Source organism: Lynx rufus, unplaced genomic scaffold (assembly GCF_022079265.1).
Source record: "Lynx rufus isolate CCGP_SWC_20201006 ecotype Redwood Valley unplaced genomic scaffold, mLynRuf1.p SCAF_9, whole genome shotgun sequence".
Taxonomy (NCBI): Eukaryota; Metazoa; Chordata; class Mammalia; order Carnivora; family Felidae; genus Lynx; species Lynx rufus.
In genome coordinates, this window is record NW_025814897.1 from 53,668,716 (window position 1) to 53,690,393 (window position 21,678).

Consider the following 21,678-nt stretch of genomic DNA (forward strand, 5'->3'; position numbering starts at 1 on the left):
AAGGGAAGGAAAGGCCCATGCAGATATTTGGGGGAAGATGATTCAGGCAAATGACAGCAAAGGCTTTAGCTGGTTGGAGTAGCAGCATGGAGGCCAGGGTATCTGTAGCACAAAAAATGATATTGGAGAGGTAGCAGGGGGCCAGACGTTGTATACTCTAGTAAGGACCATGGTTTTATTCTTATGAAACCGTTGGAAGGTTGTGAGTAGAGAAGTAGCATGATCTAAATTATACTTTAGCTTCTCTAAGGAGAGTGATTATCCCAGTTTATGAGTGCTGAGAGAGATAGACTCACCACCTCATGGCCGGTGAATGACGGAGCTGGGACCTCTTTGACCGCAGAGTCTCTGTGCCTTCCCTCATCACAAGAGGCCTCCCATGAGGAGACCACCTGTGGAGGGTGGGGGCAGAAATGAGGCCACTCTGAAGGACTTCTGCACCCCTGTAGTTCCTCTCAGACCCTGTGGGAGGCCCCGGGGGCCATGAACACAACCAGAACAGCCTGGTACCCAGGCTGCTGGGCCCAGACAGCTCAGGACTCTCTCAAAGGGGAGGTCCCCACCACCATGGCAGTTCTCAGTGGCTCCGGCTGCTAAACTGTGTTGCCTTGTGTTCCCACTGTCCCCGAGGGTGCTAATGAAAGTGTCAACAGCCCCTCCTCATTTGGTATGTAAGCCTGGCCCGGGGGGCAAACCCACAGGCAAGGCGGTGACACAGGCTTGTGAGCTGTGGGATCAGACAAACCTGGGTTCTCTTCCAGCTCTGCCGCTTGCTTACTCCGTGATAGGACCTTCAGAAAGTTACATCTCTGATCTTTGATTTGCCAGCCTACAAAGCAAAAATGATAGTGCTGACATTGTAACGTGGGGACTAACATTTACGTTAGATACAGAGTTCTAGAACAGTGGATAAGCTATGGTAGATGTAGGGCAGATTAGCATTAGTACTTCTAGAATATTTGTTAGTGTTCGTGCTAATGTTATGTAAATTAGTACTAATACCTAAATTGGCATTAGAACTTCTATGATGTGTGTTTAGCCCTTACAGATACTTCCAACTTACTCATTTGGTCCTACATCAACTTTGTGAACTTAGTATTCTTATCCCCATTTTACAGATGAAGTATAGGATTGGAAGAGGTTGAAATTTTTACACAGTCACACAGCAAGAAAGCGGCAGAAAAGGGACTTGAATTTGGGTTCTCTGGTACTCAAGGCCTGGTCAAAGTCAGCAGGAAGGTCTCTCGCAGGGCCAAACCCAAAAGTTAGCTCTCGGCCCTCAAGTCCTTCCTTGAGGTGCATACGGTAGGCTGAAGCCATCACCGGCTTGTTTAAAACTGTGCACTACACGGTTTGTAAGTGAGGGGAGAGCAGTGCGTGAAAATATCAGGAAACAGGATCCAGCACACTCCAGTATGAATGAGGCCAGTCAGCAGGCACGATGGAGACCCAGAGGGCAAGTGTGTCTGTCTCCATTCTGCATTAGAAATGGGTGCTGTCACAAAATGCATTGCCCTCAGTGTACATGGGGGGAACAAAAGACACGACGCCCCATCTGTCTTCTGAGGGGCACCATCCTCACCATTCAGCCATCACCGAGGTCCCTGCTCTGCTAAAGGACCGTGACACTTTAAATATTGTCAGCATCAACCTGGGGGTTTGTGAGAAATGCAGATTCTCAGGCCCCGCCTCCATCTTCCGACTCCGAATCTCTGGGGTGGGCCTCGGCAAAGCACAGCTCTCCAGGCGATTCTGATGCTTACTCGAGTTTGAGCACCACTGCTTGAGAAGAAAATGGCCCCAAATGCTTATCACTCTTTTTTCTTTGGACTAGCCAAGTGTCTCTTGCTATTGTTTGAACAGATGTATAGAAAGTATACATCTTTCTACTTTCTATGTATAGTAGAGAAAGCACAGTCTTTGGAAACAGAAAACCTGAGCTCAAATTCCTGCATAGAACCTTGCCAGCTGGTAACCTTGGCAAATCCTGTTACCTCTCCACATCTCAGTTTCCTCACCTGTAAAATGGGGATACACCTTCCTTGCATAGCCTATTCTGAACATTTGAAGTAAACGGATGTATCATGCCTAGCTCAGTGCCTGAGACGTAATCAGTCTTCGTCAGTGAGAGCTGTGATTTGATGGCCACAACTGCCAGACATTCAGGTTTGTACAGAGAATGCTCCCTCTGGATGCTCTGTGCCAGGCAGACCCCTCGCACATGTGGCTTGCACACAGACCCATCGCCTGGCAGCCTTGTCCCGCTGATCTCTCGCACAGCTGCGGCAGACGGCCACTTTGTGTGTTTCTCTACTATCCCCCTTCATCGATGCATGACTCATTGCTTCATTCATGTCTCCATGTGTGCGTAGAAACCTAGGCAAGCAGCCATTCCTAGGGACATTGCAGGACAACCTCATTGAGATGGACATTCTCAGCGCCTCCCGCCATGATGGGGCTTACAGTGACGGGTAGGTGACATCCCCATGTTCTTCCTCTCTGTGTATGCTGTCCCTGTGGCTCCTGCACTCGCATGCAGACCCTGAGACCTTTCCCTGGGCTCTCCTGCGGGAGGTGACGATGCCATGTTGCATGCCCATCCCCAAGAGTTTCTCCTTGAAGTACCCTGTCTTCAGCATATTAACAGCGGCATTGTTAATATGCAGCTCCCGGCATCTCATTGGCTGCCTCTGCCATTCTGAGAGACATCTCATAGCAATTTTTATGCAGCATAGGCCCTATATCATACGTATTGTAATCCCAAGGATGTGTTCTGTGACCTGAGGCATCTTGCACCCCAGCAGAGTGCAAGATTGCTCTAAGGTTTCAGGGGGAAGCAGTGCAACCAGTGCACCCCATTTCCCAGGCCGTGTACAAATTCTACCGTGGCCATGGTTAAAGACAAGCTGTGGAGGATTTCCTGACACCTAGTTTGGCCACAACCATGCGCTTTGACCTGCCACGCTGCCCTGAAGACTATGGCTAGGCTGAGGATGCATTTGCCTACCTGTCCTCTCACACAGCTTTTGCTAGGAGTTTGGAAGGCAACAGTCTGGCTTCTGAAGGCTTTTGCTGCCATCGGTTGTATAACAGCCACTGGGGGACTCAGCCATGGCAAAACTTAATGGTGGTCTCTGAGTTCCACCCCTGAAACACCCTTTAAACAGAACAGTATTTCATACCTCCACCAAGGTACACTGGCAAAGTAGGTATTGGAGAGAGAAGAAACATTTAGGTTCCATTAGCTCCAGGACGCAGAACAGGATTTTAGACACATTCCTAGTTACCGCCAGTAATTTTAGAGAACAGCTAGTATAATACCCAAGAAACAGCATCCCCACCCCAGCCCTTCCCCGGAGAGGGATCTCCACACCCAGCCAGCCTTCTGTCAAGTCGGTAACACCTTCTTCCTTGGCCCCGGGTGGTTTTTCCCACGGGGAGGACTATCCCATTGTGTTCCCCGGAAGCGTGTGTTCGTGTGCCCTGTTGTGTGGTCTGGTACATGATTCTCCTTTTCTCTGTCCCTCCTGTCTTCTCTGTGGTGATTCTCCAGGCTCCTCTGCATGCCTCTATTGCTGCCTCTGTCCTCCAGGTTGACCTTGGTCCCAGTGAGCCTGCAGACCCTGATGCCCTCTGGCTTCTCTCCACCCGCAGGCACTTCCTCTTCAAGCCGGGAGGCACCTCCCCACTCTTCTGCACCACTTCACCAGGGTACCCGCTGACGTCCAGCACGGTGTACTCCCCCCCACCCCGGCCCCTGCCCCGCAGCACCTTTGCCCGGCCAGCCTTCAACCTCCAGAAGCCCTCCAAGTACTGTAACTGGAAGTGCGCGGCCCTGAGCGCCATCGTCATCTCAGCCACGCTGGTCATCCTGCTGGCATACTTCGTGGGTAAGCACCTCCCTCGCCCCAGCTCCCCTCGGCTCCCCTTCGCTCAGAGGGCAGCACACAACACGCCTGTGGGCACCGCGGGCACCTTGCCGCCCCGACGGCCAAAGCACACATGGCGAGCCACGCAGCCCTGGGGCGCTGGCCTGCACCCCCTAAACTGTCAAGGTCATCTCTCTGGGACCCTCTTCTGCTCCCTGCTTGTAAGCAGGAAGGAAGCTGAGCAGCTGCTCCGTCCTGTGTTGGATGCCTAGCAGTAGGCGTAAGCAGTCACCGAGACTGACCTTTGAGGTGGTGGTCTGTGGCGTGAGTGTCACAGATTGGAGTCACGACAAATGAAATGACCAGTTGGAGAGGCTGGACAGCAGGCAGGCCTCTCCTGCTAGTGCCACGTAGCCGCAGTGAGGAGCAGGAAAGACGTGGGGTGCCCTGGGGTTGGAGGGAAACTGCCAAAGATTGGACTGTGCTGGCCTCAGCCAGGAAGCATGTGTGAAGGTGACAAGAGGCTGTGACGAGGTGGTCTGAGGGAACTGTGGGAGCCCAAGTCCAGAGTACAGCCATGGTCAGGACTGAGGAGCAGCGGGTCCTCACTAGCAGCGAGAGTTGGCTGAGGGATGCACGGAGACCCCAAGCAGCGCTGACTGGCCTTCTTGCCTGACCCCAGGCTACCTCCACGATGTAGGAAACTCCTCTTGGCCCCTACTTTGCCACCACAGGATGCCACCCATTGGATGCTCTTTCGACGTATTCCCCCCACAGTCAGGTTTCTTGCTTCCTTCACCCCCATCTTTGATCTGCTCCCAGGGAAGATGTTAATCTGAAGAGATCCATAGGCACCGCTTAGAGTCCGCTGCCTCTTTGTAAATCAGCCCATTAATAAAGGCATCCAGAGGGGTTGGCTTAACCCTCTGTCCTTTCCAGCCTTCGAATTCTGTCATTCTCAGGTTCAAGGTAGGTCAAGCCAGCCTGAGAAGTCCTTGAAGCCATGCTGAGGAATTCTGAGATAATTCTGTATGCAAGGGGGACTTTTCCAGTGTAAGCCCGGTAAAGAGAAACAGAAGTAACTGGCACAGGCCAGAGGAAGACAGGGTGTCGTCCACGGTGGAAAAGAACCCTGTCTTCACATAACCCCCTGGGTTACTGTGGATGAAAAAGGGCTGTGTGCTGAGGAAGTACATGCAGTCACTAGGAACGATGAACGAAACATGGGCCCCCGCTTGTTCAGGAGAAGGGATTTGAGCATGGATTGAGCGTTCGAGATTCGTGGATTTTACAAGTAATCGGGAAGACGACAGCCCCTCAAACAGGGAGGTCGCCTTAAATAGCTCCACCTATAGTAAGCTTTCGTCAGTGTGCCAGATCTCTCTCTCCCTTGTGACGACTGGCACAGAGAATTCCATGGCTTCAAGGCCAGGTGGGCATACGTGTTTCTTCTCTTCTATCTGATTGCTTAGTTGATGCTGTCTAGAAAGCTGTGTTAAGAAGGATCCCGAGGGGGAGCCTGGGGGGCTCTGTCAGTTATGCGTCTGACTCTTGACTTCAGCTCAGGTCATGATCTCATCATCGTGAGATTGAGCCCTGTGTTAGGCTCCTCACTGGGGGTAGAGCCTGCTTAAGATTCTCCCTCTCCCCCTCCCCTGTGCGTGCTCGCTCGCTCGCTCTCTCTTTCTCTCTCTCTGTCACTTAAAAAGAAGGGTCCTGAGGCTATATTCAGGATCAATGGGAAAGGGTCTCTGTGATTGATTAGTAATACCTATCATGGTCACCAGAATGGAGAATATTGATGGCGCACCAGGCATTTGCCATCCCTACTGTGTGTTAGTGGGTAAAAGGAATAGCCAAACTGGGAGAGGCCAGAGCCCTGTGAAAGGGTACTGATTGATGTAAACTGGGTTACGGATGAGGGCTCTACAGTTCCAAGCACCATCACTCGGCATGAAAGTTTCTTCCTGTCACCACCAATGCTGTGTCCCTGGTAACCACTAATGCAACTCTTGTTTTTGACTGACATTATTATATTTCCTAAATGAGTAGACGTTTGAACGAGGACTGTCCCTGTTCATCGAGAGTCAAGTAGTTTGCAACATAAAGACATCAACTTACATTGAAGTTGGAAAGTTTATACTGTAGCCTCGTTCAGGGAGAAAGAATAAATCTTTGTATGATTATGCAAACTCTCGTCTGTTTACATCCCATGGGCTTCTATGGGGTCAGTTTTCAGGAATCTAAATTTAGATAGGATCTACCAGCAGGTAGTGAGCTCCTTGTCATAGGAACGATCCAAATAGAGCCCAGTGACCACATAGCAAGGATGATTCCAGTGCCGACTGAGACTTTTCACTGGATGGCCTTTGATTGTCCTTCCAACACTGACAGTCTTTGCATCCATGATTTTGTGACTTTTGTTTCTCATTCAGCAAACCATGCAGGGTACCTCCTTTGGGCCAGGTACTGTGCTAAATGTTAGGGCTAAATACATGATCCCTGCCTTCTTGTTGTTGGTAGCTTTGGAAAGGAGACAGCTGTGTTAGCCGTGACTGAAGCAGCTCAGGGGCTATGGGAATACCCACCGCCAAGAGCACTAGGGGAGGCTCCCTGGGAAGGATGATGATGTAGCTGAATCCTCTAGTCAGAGTTAAATTGTCAGGAGACATGCAGAGAGTGGATGTCAAACCGAGGGAAGTTTCAGGTTTAAGAGAGGACAGTGTGGTGGTAAGGCCATCGTCTGTGTTTGAAGCATTTGAGGGGTGTTGGAGCTAATGCAGGAGAGTTCGGTAAGATCATGAAGATGACCTCAGAGGCCAAGTGACGGACCTTCCCGGATGGGCACTGGGGAGCCACTGAAGGGTTTTAAGCAGTGGAAGCAGTGGCAGAATGTAGTCAGACTTTTATTTTAGAAAGAAAAGTGTAGAGGAAGGAAGAATAGGCCCCGTCACAGCAAATGGGTCAGGAGAAGCCAAGGGCATCGGCTAAGACAGTAGCAGTGTAGGTGGAGAGGAGGGGTTGGCTTTAGGAGAATTTGTGTCTCCTGTTAGGAGTGGTTAGTCCACTGATAATGTGTCCTCACATAGAATAAATACATCCTTCTGATAAAACCCTCTCTCTGCAGAAACTTTAAGATGGGACTGTGGATTGCATATGCAAGGGCCGGGTCAGATAGGCAGAACTGGAATGTTGCCTTTGTTCCCTGGAGACTCAGAGCTTACACCAGCCTCTGAGAGACCTGGATTCCATTCCCAGCTCTGCCACCTGGCTGCTGTTCACCCCTGGGCAACTCGCTTCTCTTTCTGAGCCTTGACTTCCTCCTCTAGAAGACAGGCACGACCCATCACCTCAGGAGGATGTGTGTGAGGCTGGAGTACGCTAATGCAGGTGAAGGCATTGCAGGTGCATTTTCCTACTTTTCCTCAAGGGCTGGGGCGGCATCCTTCGTGCCTGGTCCCCTCCAGCTGCCGGGGGCAGAGGATGAGCGTCTTGTTGCTTGGTCGTAATCACAGCCTGTGATGACTAACTTGGAAGGAACTTTCAATTATTAAAAATCAAATTAATTGTCTCAGCCGAGCACAAATATCCTTAACAAAGACTTTTCCAGCCGACCAACCGATCTAATCAACAGGCAAAAGCACAGATACTTAATTAGATTTTTGATGAAAAATTGTGTTTAATTTCAAGTATAATCAATTATTAATTACTGTAATGAGTGAGTCTGACTGGGTTTACTAATTAACTCATTTAAAAATTATGAATAACCTTTTCATTTGTAATTATTTTCTACATCCTATCAAGCTCCAGATAAGAATCCTATCACTTCACCAGCACAGGGGGAGTCGAAAACAGGGCGGGCAAGAATTGTTCTTTCTCTGCTATCTGCTCGGGGCTGCCATATCTGGAGGGAACCCTGACAGATCCATTTGACATTCGGTTTTTAGTTCAAAAGTTTCCGTTCATTTGCAGAGACATCTGCAGTTACTCTCCTAGGAAGATCACCTCCAGCATTTACCCACCCACAAAGGCTACAGGGCCTGGGGCCTTGCCTCTGGGCTGTCTTCCCCCCTGGGGGGTGTTACTTGGCCACTCTAGTTTGGGTGGGTAATCTAGGAAGGACCTTTAAGAATCCACGGGGCATCTCACCAGAGACGTGACGTACATTTTTGTCTCCAAAGGACACCCTTTCAGAGAGGTAGCTGTTGACCATGCGTGCCTTGTTTTACTCACCATTCTCCCTGTGATGGTTTTTGAGTATTGGAACACTCTCCGCCTTTTCCTTTCTGAAGATAAGAAATGTGTTTGCAGAACAAAATAGGGAGAGCATGATAATGAGGGGAAGATTAGTTAAAAGTCAAACCATGAAGTTTGTGCAGCCATGGTAAATAATGCTTTATTTTATAGCAGCTAATTGTTTTTAAAACACTGTCCCCACAAAAGGCAGTGTGGCATAGTGTGGTAAAGATAATAGGGGCTGCTGTGGTCGTTAATAATGAGAGCACTTCACTTAGCTTTGATTGTTTGCAGCCCACATGCCCCTCTCTGTTCTGAGCACTTTGCTTGTAGTTTCTCGTTTCCAAATCTCCCAACAGCCCTGTGGATTATTCTCTCCAATTTACAGATGAGGACACTGAGAAACTGTGAACTGAAATAAGTTCCCACCGTCACCTGGTAAATGGCAGGACAGTGGTCATCCCCAGGCACCCAGGCTCTAGGGCTGATGACTTTAACTTCTTTTTCTCTTTTGACTTCACATTCCTAAACTTTATGCACTAACTTTCCTATCATAGTACTTGGTATTTAGAATTTTTGCTGTGTGCCCAGTGTTGATCCAAGCCCATCATGTCATATCTGAACACTCAACAGTTCTGTGAGATAAGTTTTATTTTCTGTTTTTTCTACAAGAGGAAACTAAAGCTCACAGAAGTTAACAACTTGCCAGGGTCCCAAAACCAGTAAAGAATATAGGATTTTTAAAGGCCATACTCTCAGACACTGTGCTGGGTTCACAGCTTGAACAGATGGTGTAGAATCAAAAGACCCCACTCATGTCCAGCTCTATCACTTGCTGACTGTATAAACTTGGGCAAGTTGCTTAATTTGTCTGAACCTCAGTTTCCACTTTGCTTATGGCTCCTATAGTGGGTGTGGCTGGAATGATTACCCCATTTTACGTGGGAGGAATTTATAGCAGCATGGCTGAGAGCATGGGTTCTGAAATTAGGCCGTCTGATTTCAGATCTCAGCTCTGCTGCGCATCTGTCTTGTGACCTTAGGCAAGTCTGTTTAACCTCTATCCGCCTCAGTTTACCCTTCTGTAAAGCGAGGCTAATAATAGTGGCTACTTCACAGGGCTCTTGCAAATTCCAGTAAGATAATTTGCATAAAGTACTTAGACTACTGTCTGGGACCTTTAGCACTCAATAAAAGGTAGATACTATTATTGTTGTTAATAGTATTCTTAGTACTATTAGCATCACATGTGGAAGAGTATTTGTAAGTCTTGACCGAGACCTTGGACCAGCCTCATCTCATCGCAGTGCCTGCGGGCTTCCTGGCCTGCGTTAGTCACCGGGGCAGCCGACAGAACAAGCAGGGAGGCCTGTCAGGAGACATTTGTAGGGATGTGTCGCTGTTACAGGGAAGCAGCCTAGAGAAGAATCATTACCAGAAAGTGCCTCGCATCATTTCTTTAACTCAGACAAAAGTTGATTTTTGGTTCACTGACAGTCGCCTCTGTCCAGGTAAGACTGACAGGCTCCCTGGCGTTCTGGATCTCTATGTGAAAAGCAAACACGGGGTATCACGGAAGAGCTGCGGGTTCCTATCTCCAGGACTCCTCAAGCACCTGTCTTGCCAAATAGGCGTTTGGAAAAGGGGCACAACAGGCTTGCTAACAGTACAAAAAAGCAGGACTAGTTTTACATTTGAATGGAGACCTGAGATTGCCCTGGGACTCTCTTCCACGGTGGGTACAGGCCCGCCCCGCAGAGAAAGGGTGCCGCTCACTATGCTTTCTCTAAGGCAGTGAGGTGTTCTCATGGAATTCTGCAGAAATCTCAGCTCTGCCACAGCCCAGCTGGGTGACCCTCTGGAGCCTTGGTTTCCTCATTTGCAAAGTGGGGAGAACAATAGTACTCCCATGAGAGATGATGCTGAAAAACCACAGGGCATGTGAAAAAGGAGAGCTCCCTTGCTGGTGGCCTTGGGACACTGTTGGGAGCCTTCCTTGGACCCCAGTTTCTCAACCCAGGATGGGGTGGGAGTAGATGATCCCGTGATGTCCTCCCCAGGTTTTGGAAGGAGGAAGGAGGAAACTGAACCCGGACGTGGGCTGTGGCGGCCTCTGTGCAGCTGCTACGACGACATGCTCAGCACTGAGGGCTCCTTCTTTTTATTTCTTTTATCTTTTTTTTTTTTTTTAAGTAGGTCACATTTTCACCTCCACTAGCAGCTCATGTTGGATTGAGAAAAAAAAAAAAAATCGGAGCCCTTGCTTGAAGTGGTGATAGTTCGGTGAGAACGCTGCTAAATTTAATTGCTGCTTTACAAAAGGCAGCTGTCAGAGTGCTTGCTTGTTGGAATATCGCAGTCCTTGGTCCGGAAGCGCCTGGGTCATCCAGTTCTCGGGGTTATCTGGGCAGCGCTGATGGAGGCGGGCTGGGGCCCCGAGTGCCACGTGTGCAGACTGGTGTGGGCTCTCCTCGCCATGTCTGACTGACATTCCACCACACAAACCCGACTTCAGGGGCTGGCTGGCGGCAGTCCAGTTAGGGGGTCATGAGGCATCCCTTCTCTTTAGGGGGCGCCGTTGCTCACTCTCCCCTCTCCTAAAGTCTGTTCTCTGCTGCACGCTCGTCCCGAGCACAAAGCCAGGCACAAGGGAGCCCTGCTCAGTGAGACTTGGTTGGATAAATGACCTTGCAACGTGGTAAAGCCTGCCGAGGGTATTTTGGGTGGAAGGAAAATACAGGCAAAAGCACGATGGCAGAAATGTGCACTGTATGTCCTGGGGCTCAGGGGCAGGTGACATGGACATGAAATGAGTAGAGAAAAGGTCAGAAATGGAAGCCAAGGTGATATTACCCCCTCCTTCCCGCAGTTATCCCATCTGGTTCAGCTCTCACGGCATCAGCATCTCGGGTGCCATTTGCTTCATAAGCACAGGCCTGTTTCCCTTTGGGCCCGGGTGTTACTAGCGAGCAATACAGCTTATTTTCTCTCCTCTCTCTTTGACTTCACATCAGGCCTTTTGGGTAGGTTTACCTTTATAGCCCAGAGAATGGGGAATGGAGATGATTGAACTTGATGTTTTAGGGGGAGGAAGAAGTGGTAAAGATACAGGATCCTGTATTAAAGCTTTTCTTTCCAAGATTGATTCCTTCATGCTGCTCAGTGGGAATGGCTAATAGCAAGATATATATAGATTGTTCTCTTCATAACAGACCCCAGACAGGTATCCTCCAACCCCCCAAAAGCAGGACTTAAGGAGCCTGGCACGGCTGTCTGCCGTTGTCTGAGGTGCCACCGTGCGGAGGAGGGGCTCACTTGCTCTGTGGCGCTGCCGAGGCCAGAACTGGGCCCGCAGGGTGAAAATGACACAAAGGCCGATTTGGGCTCTGTGGGAGGAGGCTTTCCTAACAAGACAGCGGCCTGTGTGGAGTAGGCTTCTGTGTCTGGAATGAGAGGAGCAAGGGTAGGTGCCCAGCGGGTCTCGTTTTATTGTCCATTGTCCTTCCGCCCTTCCTTGCTGTACCACGTGGGCAAGGACTTCATCTCCTTAAGATGCCTTCCCGTCTGTAACGTAGGACGAAGCAAGCAAACAAAGGAGTAGCCAAAATGATTAAGGCGTTCAACATGTGACCGCTCGGCATGAAAAACATCTTCCCCGCTCTGCAGCTGCCCCTCCGCCCCCCACCGTCTCCCCACCCTCCGATCTCCTCCACGGGTGTAACCAGCCAGCAGCCGGCAGACCCAAGGAAGCCCACTGATCCAGACCGTGTCGGTGAGCCTCCCAGGCACAGAGCAGGGTGGAGAAGGGGAGAACAGGTCTGGAAGGCAAGTAGATAACATCAGCCTCCTCACATCTCCGATTTCTCTTCCATAGCAGTGCTCATGGCTCTGGCTCTCCTCCTGGGGCCCCAAGGCTAGTATCGAGACCCAAACCTTACACAGGTACCTCTCCCCCCCCTTACTCAGGCACCTCTCCCCCACTTATTCAGGCACCTCCCCCCCTTACTCAGGCATCTCTCCCCCCCTACTCAGGCACCTCCCCCCCCCCCGCTTACTCGGGCACCACTCCCCCCCTTACTCAGGCGCCTCTCCCCCCCTTACTCAGGCACCTTCCCCCCTTACTGAGGCACCTCTCCCCCACTTATTCAGGCACCTCCCCCCCCCTTACTCAGGCATCTCTCCCCCCCCTTACTCAGGCACCTCTCCCCCTGCTACTTAGGCACCTCTCCCCCCCCCCACTCAGACACCTCTCCCCCCACTTACTTGGGCACCACTTCCCCCCTTACTCAAGCACCTCTTGCTCCCTTACTCAGGCACCTCTCCCCCACTTACTCAGCACCTCCCCGACCCTTCCTTACTCAGGCACCATGCCCCCCCTTACTCAGGTGCCTTTTCCCCCTTACTCAGGCACCTCTCCCTCCCCCTTACTCAGGCACCTCTCCCCCTGCTTACTCGGGCACCACCCCCCCCCTTACTCAAGCACCTCTCCCTTCCTTACTTGGGCACCTCTCCCCCCACTTGGGCACCACTCCCCCCCTTACTCAAGCACCTCTCGCTCCCTTACTCAGGCACCTCTCCCCCACTTACTCGGCACCTCCCCGACCCTTACTCAGGCACCATTCCCCCCCTTACTCAGGCACCTTTTCCCCCTTACTCAGGCACCTCTCCCTCCCCCTTACTCAGGCACCTCTCCCCCTGCTTACTCGGGCACCACCCCCCCCTTACTCAAGCACCTCTCCCTTCCTTACTTGGGCACCTCTCCCCCCCCCTTACTCAGACACCTCTCCCCCCACTTGGGCACCACTCCCCCCCTTACTCAAGCACCTCTCGCTCCCTTACTCAGGCACCTCTCCCCCACTTACTCAGCACCTCCCCGACCCTTACTCAGGCACCATTCCCCCCCTTACTCAGGCACCTTTTCCCCCTTACTCAGGCACCTCTCCCCCCACTTACTCAGGCACCACTCCCCCCCCTTACTCAAGCACCTCTCCCTCCCTTACTCGGGCACCTCTCCCCCCCACCTTACTCAGGCACCTCTCCTATATTTTGCTCCCACTCAGCCACCAGGCCCTGCCCACTTGTAGTCGAAATCAGATTTCCTGAGATACAGTTTACACACAGAAAACTAACACATTTAGGCATACCATTCTCTGAGTTTTGACAGCTGGATGGAGTTGCGTGACCATCACCACCACCACAGTCAAAACACAGACCACTTCCATCACCCCAAAAAGCTCCCTTATGCCCTTTTATACTCAGTGCTCCCCTCATTCTCAGCCTCTGGCAAGCACTCACCTGTTTGCTATTTGGTGGTTTTAGGTACTCTTTCAGAGTAATAAATGTAATAAAGAGGTGATTTATTGCTGGATTCAGAATCAGACTGTAAGATCTTCAAGTGTTGCTGAGAACACTGGAAGGTAGAATTCAGAATTCAAGATACTAGGGTCTCACAACGGGAACATCCATGCTGTCAGCATGAATGCACACGGGCATATGCTCTTGTGCCATTTTTATGGACCATTTCTTCCCGTACACGCTTATAACTGTTGACACAGTTCTTGGCAAGTTGAAGAGCTCTGTCATATCTGTGCCATTACCATATCAGTATATTCCTGCCGTCTCCAACTTTTCCTATTATAAATAGCGCTTCTGTGAACATCTTTGTGACTCTGCTCTGATTTTTCTTCTTTCGGTTATTTTGGGGAGGGCGTGTTCCAAAAGCAGGATTTCTGGGTCACAAGGGGTGCACAGTTTGAAGCTCTTGTTACTCACTGCTAGGGGCTCCTTGGAAGGGTAGGACTGAATTCCAGGACGCCCAGCCGGGTGTCCAGTTTCCCCGCAGTCCCACTAGGGTGGGGCTTTGTGTCTGACCTTGGGTCAGCCGGTTCAGTGGGTGGGGAGCAAGGGAGTTGACGTGTGATTCTGAGACCCAGAGAAGCTATAGAGTCTTCATTCCTGGAGGGATTTCCACCTCCTTTCTCTCAGTCTGTTCCTTTTCAAAAGCTGGGCTCACATGTCCCTTCCTCAGTGTACCTCCTGACACTAAGCCAGGACCGGTTCTATGCTCTGACACTGCTCACGATGCTCCCCACAACGGCAGCTGCTCATCGTGTCACGGATCGGCTGGCGCCTGTCCCTGCTGTTGGATTGTCAGCTCCATGAGGGCAGAAACTATGTCCATCCTGCTCAGGGCCATAGTTAGTTTCTCGTACAAGGCCAGCAGGAGGTAGCACGTGTTCAGCAAAAGTGTGTTGACGGAGAGAAAGCAGGGGAAGGTGCCTGGACCTGAGCCTAGCCACTGTGGCAAGGCATGGAGTGGAAGGAAGGAAAAGGGGAAGAGGCTTGTATTCGTATAGGGGACAGAGAGGGAAGGTCTACACGCAGTGAGACCATGGGAGCATGGAAAATGGTTATCAGAAGCTGAGCAGGGAGCCAGAGGCGGCTGCCAAAGCATAATCAGTGTGAGGTGCACTCCTGGCCCAGGGCCCTGTTTTGCTCCTCTGTCCGTGCAAGTCGAGCAAGAACCTCACTCTCTCTTAGCCTCAGTTTTCTCACTGGGAATGTAGACAGTAGGCTGCTGGAGAGATGCTGTAACAACCTGGCACCTAGCTGTTCCTGGTCCCTGGAATCTGTCTTCCCTTCCCCCCGGCAAACAAGACGTGTTGAATTTTAGGGCCAACCAGTCCTGAGGTTGGAAGTGTCACAAAAAGGTGTATTCATATAGCCTAACAACAGCAGCACCTGCAGAGATCACACACTCTCCTGGGGCTTGAGGCCCGCGCCCCATGGGCAGCTTTGGGGTCCCTGAAGGGACACTGTGGCCATGGATGGGCAGGAGGTAGCCCCAACCGTACCCCGAAGGTGCTCCTTGCATGCTTTGACCCTGGGAATGTGGAAAAGGAATTGATCTTACAGATTTTTTGCATCCTATGGAGAGGATTTGTTCCCCACATCCTTGTTTTTCTTCTAGACTAATTACTGTGAAATAACAGAACTTAATTGCACCTAGGTGCAGAGAGAAAGCGAGAAGGGTCTCCCTGATGGCTATTCTTGCGCTGCCATAGATATATAGCTTGTGGAGAGGAGGGGGTGCAGTCTGGGCTGTGTGCTTAGGGCGGCAGGCTCAGGACCTCCGTGAGGAAGCAGAGAAACAGCTCTTCATCATGGGGGAAAAGGGAGGGAGGCAGGAGAGCAGGAAGGATGGCTGTAAGCACAGTGTTTTTTTCTTCCTCCTATCAGTAAAACAACGAAATCACAACTAAATGGTTTCTTTTTTTTTTTTTTTTTTTTGAGATAGCAACACAGTAGCAAGAGCACAGACTCGGGACCTAGTGAGGCCTGTAGTCTGGCCCAGCCCACAGGTTTTTCATTGGGGGTCTTGATTTCCTCCTTGGTAAAAAGTCAATTAATGTCTAAGCAGTGTTCTGAGCATTAAGCGAGAGGCCACCTGTGAAGGGGGGTCCAGACCATGGGTGGCCCACAGTGGGTGTTCAGCTGATGCTGTTCTCACCCTTCTGGGCAGCGGGATCACCCAGAAGTTTTAAGGCCTCTCAGATTCAGCCACCAAGGGCCACTCCTGGATGCAGGGATTTAAGGTAATCTGAAATTAAGAAGAGGGAACTTCCCCAAGGTTCAGGTTTGAAACGGCAGGGAGCACTCACTGAGCCTGTGTGCCGGGTTGTGTCCCCAGCTGCAAAGGACAGACAAAGCCAGATAAGCTAGCATCACCGCCTTGAGTCATCCTAGGTTTCATGGTGAGCCAGATGTGTTAGGAGCTGATGGTGGTACTAGACAGATGATAAAACCATGTTCCTGGAGTTTGAGACTTGTCCCTGTGGGAGCCCGAAGGAAAGAGCAATTCATTCTAAGCAAGATCAGATAAAATTTCCCCAAGGCACTGAGCCTTGTAAATCAAGTAAGATATTGAAAGAGAAGCTATGAATGGCTTTCTGGAAGATGGAACAGCCTAGACAAAGGCAGAGGGTGGTAGACAGAAATGTTGGCTGTGTGGGGTGCCTGTATCAGAAGACTGTGTGTTAAAATGTCCGTTGGTGCATTTGAGCCGCCTGCAGGCATTGGTCTGATTTACCCAAGGCTCTGGAGTGTAGAGCACAGAACCCACAAGGACTGCAGGACACTGGCTGCCTTCCCCCTTAGGAGACATGCTGCACGAGACAGCTACGTGGTAAATACCTCGCCTTCCCGTGAGGCTTTCAAACCCATCGATCCTCTCCGGCGGACCATGTGCCATATAGAATTCTCAACTGTATTTTCTTGCTCTGCAAGCCCCAAATGTGGAAAATGAGGCCGGCCGCAGTTAAATAGCTCGTTGAGCTGGAATAACTGGTGAATGAGAGAGCTGAAACTAGAAGCCAGATTTCCCCATCCCAGGGCCTACGTTCCCTGTATAGACTGTGCTGCCTTTCAGACCCCCACTCTGATGTCCTCATCTACTGTGGTGCTGCAACCCTGGGGCTCAGAGCAAACCACAGGGCCTTTGCCACCCTGGCTGTGGCCTTCCTCTGCCCCTGCTCCCAGCTCCCCTCCCGCAACCCAGCGTGATGTACCTTTACCACGTGCCAGGCATGTTCTGAGTGTTACCTGCATTTTCTCATTGAATCTTCTCATGGTCTTACTTATCCAACAAATATTTGCCAGGTGCCAACCATGTGCTAGGCACCATTCTGTTTTTATCTCCATTCTATAGACAGCAAACTGATGCCCAAGCAGGTTAATTCATTTGTCCAAAGCCACATCACTGGTAAGAGAGGGAGCCAGGATTTGTCCCCAGACCCTGCCCTCTTTCCACCTGGGCTCTTGGATTCCCATAGCTGGGGTGGGCTGGGACAGTCCACCTGATCTGGACTGCTGAGAGGATGCAGGAAGCGCCTTACGAAGCAGAGAAGCTAACTCTCTTTCTTATGGGAGAAAAATTAACATCCACCTGTCCTGTCCCATGCACTGTGCCAGGATTGCTATGTGCCCGTGGCATTGAGTGGGTCTGTGATTTTTACCAACATGCCTCAGGATTGGAGAGACAAGGAGGCCCAGATGACATCAGGGACCTCAGTACATGTCACTTACTGAGCCCTGGCCCCCCATGTTATCTGATAATGCTGTTCTCCAGGCTTCGTCTGGCATGCGTAGATTGTCACCAGTATAACATTTCACTTTGGAGGAAGCTCTTCCCTCTGGTGTGTGGCAGGCAGCTAGATTTATCGTCCTTTCGAGCCTGGAGTTAGATTTTGTTCACAGGCACCAGTGGGGAAAGAGGAGATATGCCAGGATCATTCATTGTGCTGTGGCCTCCACTGCGTCCCACGGTCCTAAATTCTACCACCTGGGCCACCAGGAACTCTCAGCAAGACCTAGTCCCTGGGCTCCTGTGAGTGTCTCTGGTTTCGTGAGCACATACATACATTCCTCCACCAGAGCACGCACGCAAAACTGGTATTTGAGGGGAGAAGGTATGGAAGTTGGCAGAGATCAAATGCGAATTTTAGGAGAAGTAGCATTTTTTTTTTTTTACCTGAAAACTGGAAACTCTTCTTTCGTAACTTGTTGGCATCTAACTTCCTGTAGAGCGTCAAGTCTATTGCATAGCACGGTTCATACACCTGATTGTGTAGGTCTGGGGCCGTGCTGGATGTTTCACATACAAATTGTTGCATTAGTCTGTGCTTTAAACTTTGGGTGTTCTTTCTTTCATTAATTCTTTTTCTAAGTTTATTTATTTTGAGAGAAGGCATGCGTGTGTGCAAGTGGGGGAGGGACAGAGAGAGAGAGAAAGAGGGAGAATCCCAAACAGGCTCCATAATGTCAGCATGGAGTTCAACACAGGGCTCGATCTTGTGAACTTCAAGATGGTGACCTGTGCTGAAATCAAGAGTCAGATGCTCAACCGACTGAGCCACCCAGGGGCCCCTCTTTTTTTTTTTTTTTTAATGTTTTGTTTTATTTTTGAGAGACAGAGAGAGACAGAGCATGATCAGGGGAGGAGCGGAGAGAGAGGGAGACACAGAATCTGAAGCAGGCTCCAGGCTCTGAGCTGTCAACACAGAGCCCAACACGGGGCACAAACCCACAAACTATGAGATCGTGACCTGAGCCGACGTAGGACGCTTAACCGACTGAGCCACCCAGGCACCCCGTGCCTCTTTTATTAACTTTTAAGCAATGTGACCAGAATGCCTTATGGTTTTAGAACACTTCCTAATCTATAAAGAACTTTTATTAAATTTAATTCTTACAGCAACTCAGGAGATGGTTTTATATTATTTCCATTTTTCCAGATGAAAACAGTGTAGGTCAGAGTGGTTACATGACTTATTTGCTGATACACAGCTAATAAGGGTCAGAGCTGGGAGCCTGGCTGTCTCTACAGATCTGCTCCACTGAGTACATAGGTGAACAGCACAGCCAGCCAGGGACAGGGAGCACACAGTACCCACAGCGTCAGGGCACTGTGCATGGGAGAGGTGCTGAAATCATGATAATGGCCTGAGGCTGCAGAGGGGGGGAGCAGAGGTCATTTTTGGCTGGGGGTGATGGTGAAAATCCACACAGAAATAGACCTTGAAGGATGGGAGAAAATTTTTTAAATAGGGAGGGCAGTGGCCGTTTCCACATAGAGACATTGTATCCGCAAAAGCCTGGAGGCTGGATGGACAGGTGTGTTTGAGGGATAGAAGAAATCGCACAGACCAAGACCCCTGAGCAGAAGGGAGTGAGGAATATCAGGTACCTTGCTCAACAAGCATTTAGAGTGCTCTTGGAAAATTGTGTCCATTTTTAAGCGATATTACCTCAAGTTTCTGTCCTCAGGAAAATATTGCCAACAAAATTTGATCAGTAAGACTGGTCCATATTAAGAGATTTGTCCTTTTTTCCCCCCATTTTTGTCATTTCCATGATTTTACATCTAATCGGAAAGGCAGCATGCATAGTGGTTAGGGACAGGTTCAAGGCAATGCGGATTTGACTCGGATCCGAGCTTATTCTCTGCCTCTTATTAAATGCGCAATCTTGGGCGAGTTATTGAATCACTTTGACCCTCAGTCCTCATCTTGCAAATGAGGGTAATAATACTACCTCCCTTCTGGGGCTTTGTGCGGGTTAAGTGATACCGTGTTTATAAAGCACTTGCTGCAGTGTTTGGCACAGTATAACCTTCAGTTAACAACAGGGGCTATTTGTTAACTTGACCATCATCATCACCCTGGCGCGCAGAACTGTGCTGCCTTAAACTTCTAATTGAAAAGCTGAACCCAACCAGAGATCTGTGTATATCAGAGAAGGTAAAAGGGAACTCACGTGTATCGAGCACCTTGCTCTGTGTGCGGACGAGAGCAGGAAAGCAGGAAAATGTGGGTGACCCCAAAGAGCCAGAAGAGGCTCACCCACGGGGCAGCAGCCTGGGATGCTCTGGGGAGTATTAGAGGAACATCGCACACTCTGTTCTGTGAGATTTTAAAATGCTCTTCCAAAACGCTTCTCATTATAAAGAAATATTATCCCAAGTTACAAATCCGGGTGGCAGGCTCCACGTTAAGCTGTCCGCCCTCATTCCTCTTGCTGAAGTGAACGTTCCAGAGGGAAAAGACCTCTCCTAATAATATATACACAAATTAAAACTCCATTTAGAGGTACAGTGGGGACCACCTCCTAATTGACTTTGATCACAGAAAAAAATCATTTAACACGGTCGGTATGCCAGAGGAAAGCAGGAAATGGGAGGGTTGCTCTGCAGAGTGCTGTCACAGTGAGTTCTAGCAGCTGTGGAGATGAAGCCAGCCACAGGACTTTTCTCCTTCGGTATTCCCAGGCATTAACCAAACCCATGGCTTCCTCGGGTCCCCTTGGATGGTTGACGACATGAAGGAAGGAAAGGAGTGATGGCTCACGCGTGAGCGGCAGGTCCTTTGCTAAGTGGAGTCATCTTTCTATAGAAGAGTTTCAGCCAGGGGCGCCTGGGTGGCTCTGTCGGTTGAGCGTTCGACTTCGGCACAGGTCATGATCTCATGGTTCGTAGGTTTGAGCCCCGCGTTGGGCTCTGTGCTGACTGCTCGGAGCCTGGAGCCTGCTTCGGATTCTGTGTCTCCATCTCTCTGCCCTTCCCCCCGCTCGTGCTCACTCGCTTGTGCTCTCTCTCAAAAATAAATAAAAATTAGTTTAGAAAACTAAAAAGAAAAGAAAAGCTCGGGCCAGCCTTGTGAATCTAGTGTTGACGCTCAGAGGCAAGTGCCGCAAACAAAGGTCTTCCTTGTGTGTTTGTTGGCAGTGATTGGATCGACAGCTGTATGTTTATTCTCACAGGGGCTAACAGGAAACCTGTCCTGCGCTCCCCTGACAGTAGTCTGAGAAGAGCTCAGGGGTTGGTTTCAGTTCTTGGTGATGCCGTGATGAATGTGCAATTACAGAGAATTCTGGAGGCTGGGTTGTCTGGAGATACAGAATTAGATTAATAACGCCTGTTTTGTCGCTGCATTTTGAGGGGCCTAGTGTATAAAATGGAGTTACCAGCGATACCTTCCTTAAAAAGTCGTGAAATTGAATGATCCCACAAATGTGAGTCCTCCAGCATTATGTCTTGCACATGGTACAATTTTAATAATTAGGAGCTGTTATTGTTTTAATGATAATCCTAATTATGTCTGCCCCTTCATTTTCTCCCTTTCTTCTTCACTCCTTTGGGCTAGGTGCTGAGGGGTAGAAATGAAAGGAATAATCGCTGCCCTGAAGGGAGGGCCTCATGGTGGCCTGATACAGCCTGTCCCGTGGATTCATTCCCTTGACTCTAGGCTCAAGGAGACAACTTCTTTCTTATTTTCTTTAATATGAGATTTATTGTCAGATTGGTTTCCATATAACACCCAGTGCTCATCCCAACAGGTGCCCTCCTCAATGCCCATCACCCACTTTCCCTCCCTCCCACCCCCATCAACCCTCAGCTTATTCTCAGTTTTTAACAGTCTCTTATGGTTTGCTTCCCTCCCTCTCTTTTTTTTTTTCCCTTCCCCTCCCCCATGGACTTCTGTTAAGTTTCTCAGGATCCACATAAGAGTAAAATCATATGGGGGCACCTGGGTGGCTCAGTCGGTTAAGCGTCCAACTTTGGCTCGGGTCATGATCTCACAACTTGTGGGTTCAAGCCCCATGTCAGTGCTGACAGTTCAGAGCCTGGAACCTGCTTCGGATTCTGTGTTTCCCTCTCTCTCTTCCTCTTCCCTGCTCATGCTCTGTCTCTCAAAAATAAATAAACATTAAAAAAAAATTAAAAAACAAAAACTGAAAACATATGGTATCTGCCTTTCTCTGGCTGACTTATTTCACTTAGCATAACATCCTCCAGTCCCATCCATGTTGCTACAAAAGGCCATATTTCATTCTTTCTCATTGCCAAGTAGTATTCCACTGTGTATATAAACCACATCTTCTTTATCCATTCGTCAGTTGATGGACAGTTAGGCTCTTTCCATAATTTGTCTATTGTTGAAAGTGCTGCTGTAAACATTGGGGTACAAGTGCCCTATGCATCAGCACTCCTGCATCCCTTGGGTAAATTCCTAGCAGT

At 49.8% G+C, this 21,678-nt stretch overlaps 1 protein-coding gene across 1 annotated transcript in view; it reads left to right on the plus strand.

Annotated features, from left to right (window-relative positions):
* TENM4 (teneurin transmembrane protein 4) overlaps window positions 1–21,678 on the plus strand; it is a 383,504-nt gene that overhangs the window by 162,400 nt on the left and 199,426 nt on the right. The window contains exons 4-5 of the mRNA XM_047071426.1: window positions 2,373–2,471; window positions 3,655–3,890. Coding sequence (XP_046927382.1) covers window positions 2,373–2,471; window positions 3,655–3,890 — 335 coding nt within the window. The remainder of the gene's footprint in view (window positions 1–2,372; window positions 2,472–3,654; window positions 3,891–21,678) is intronic.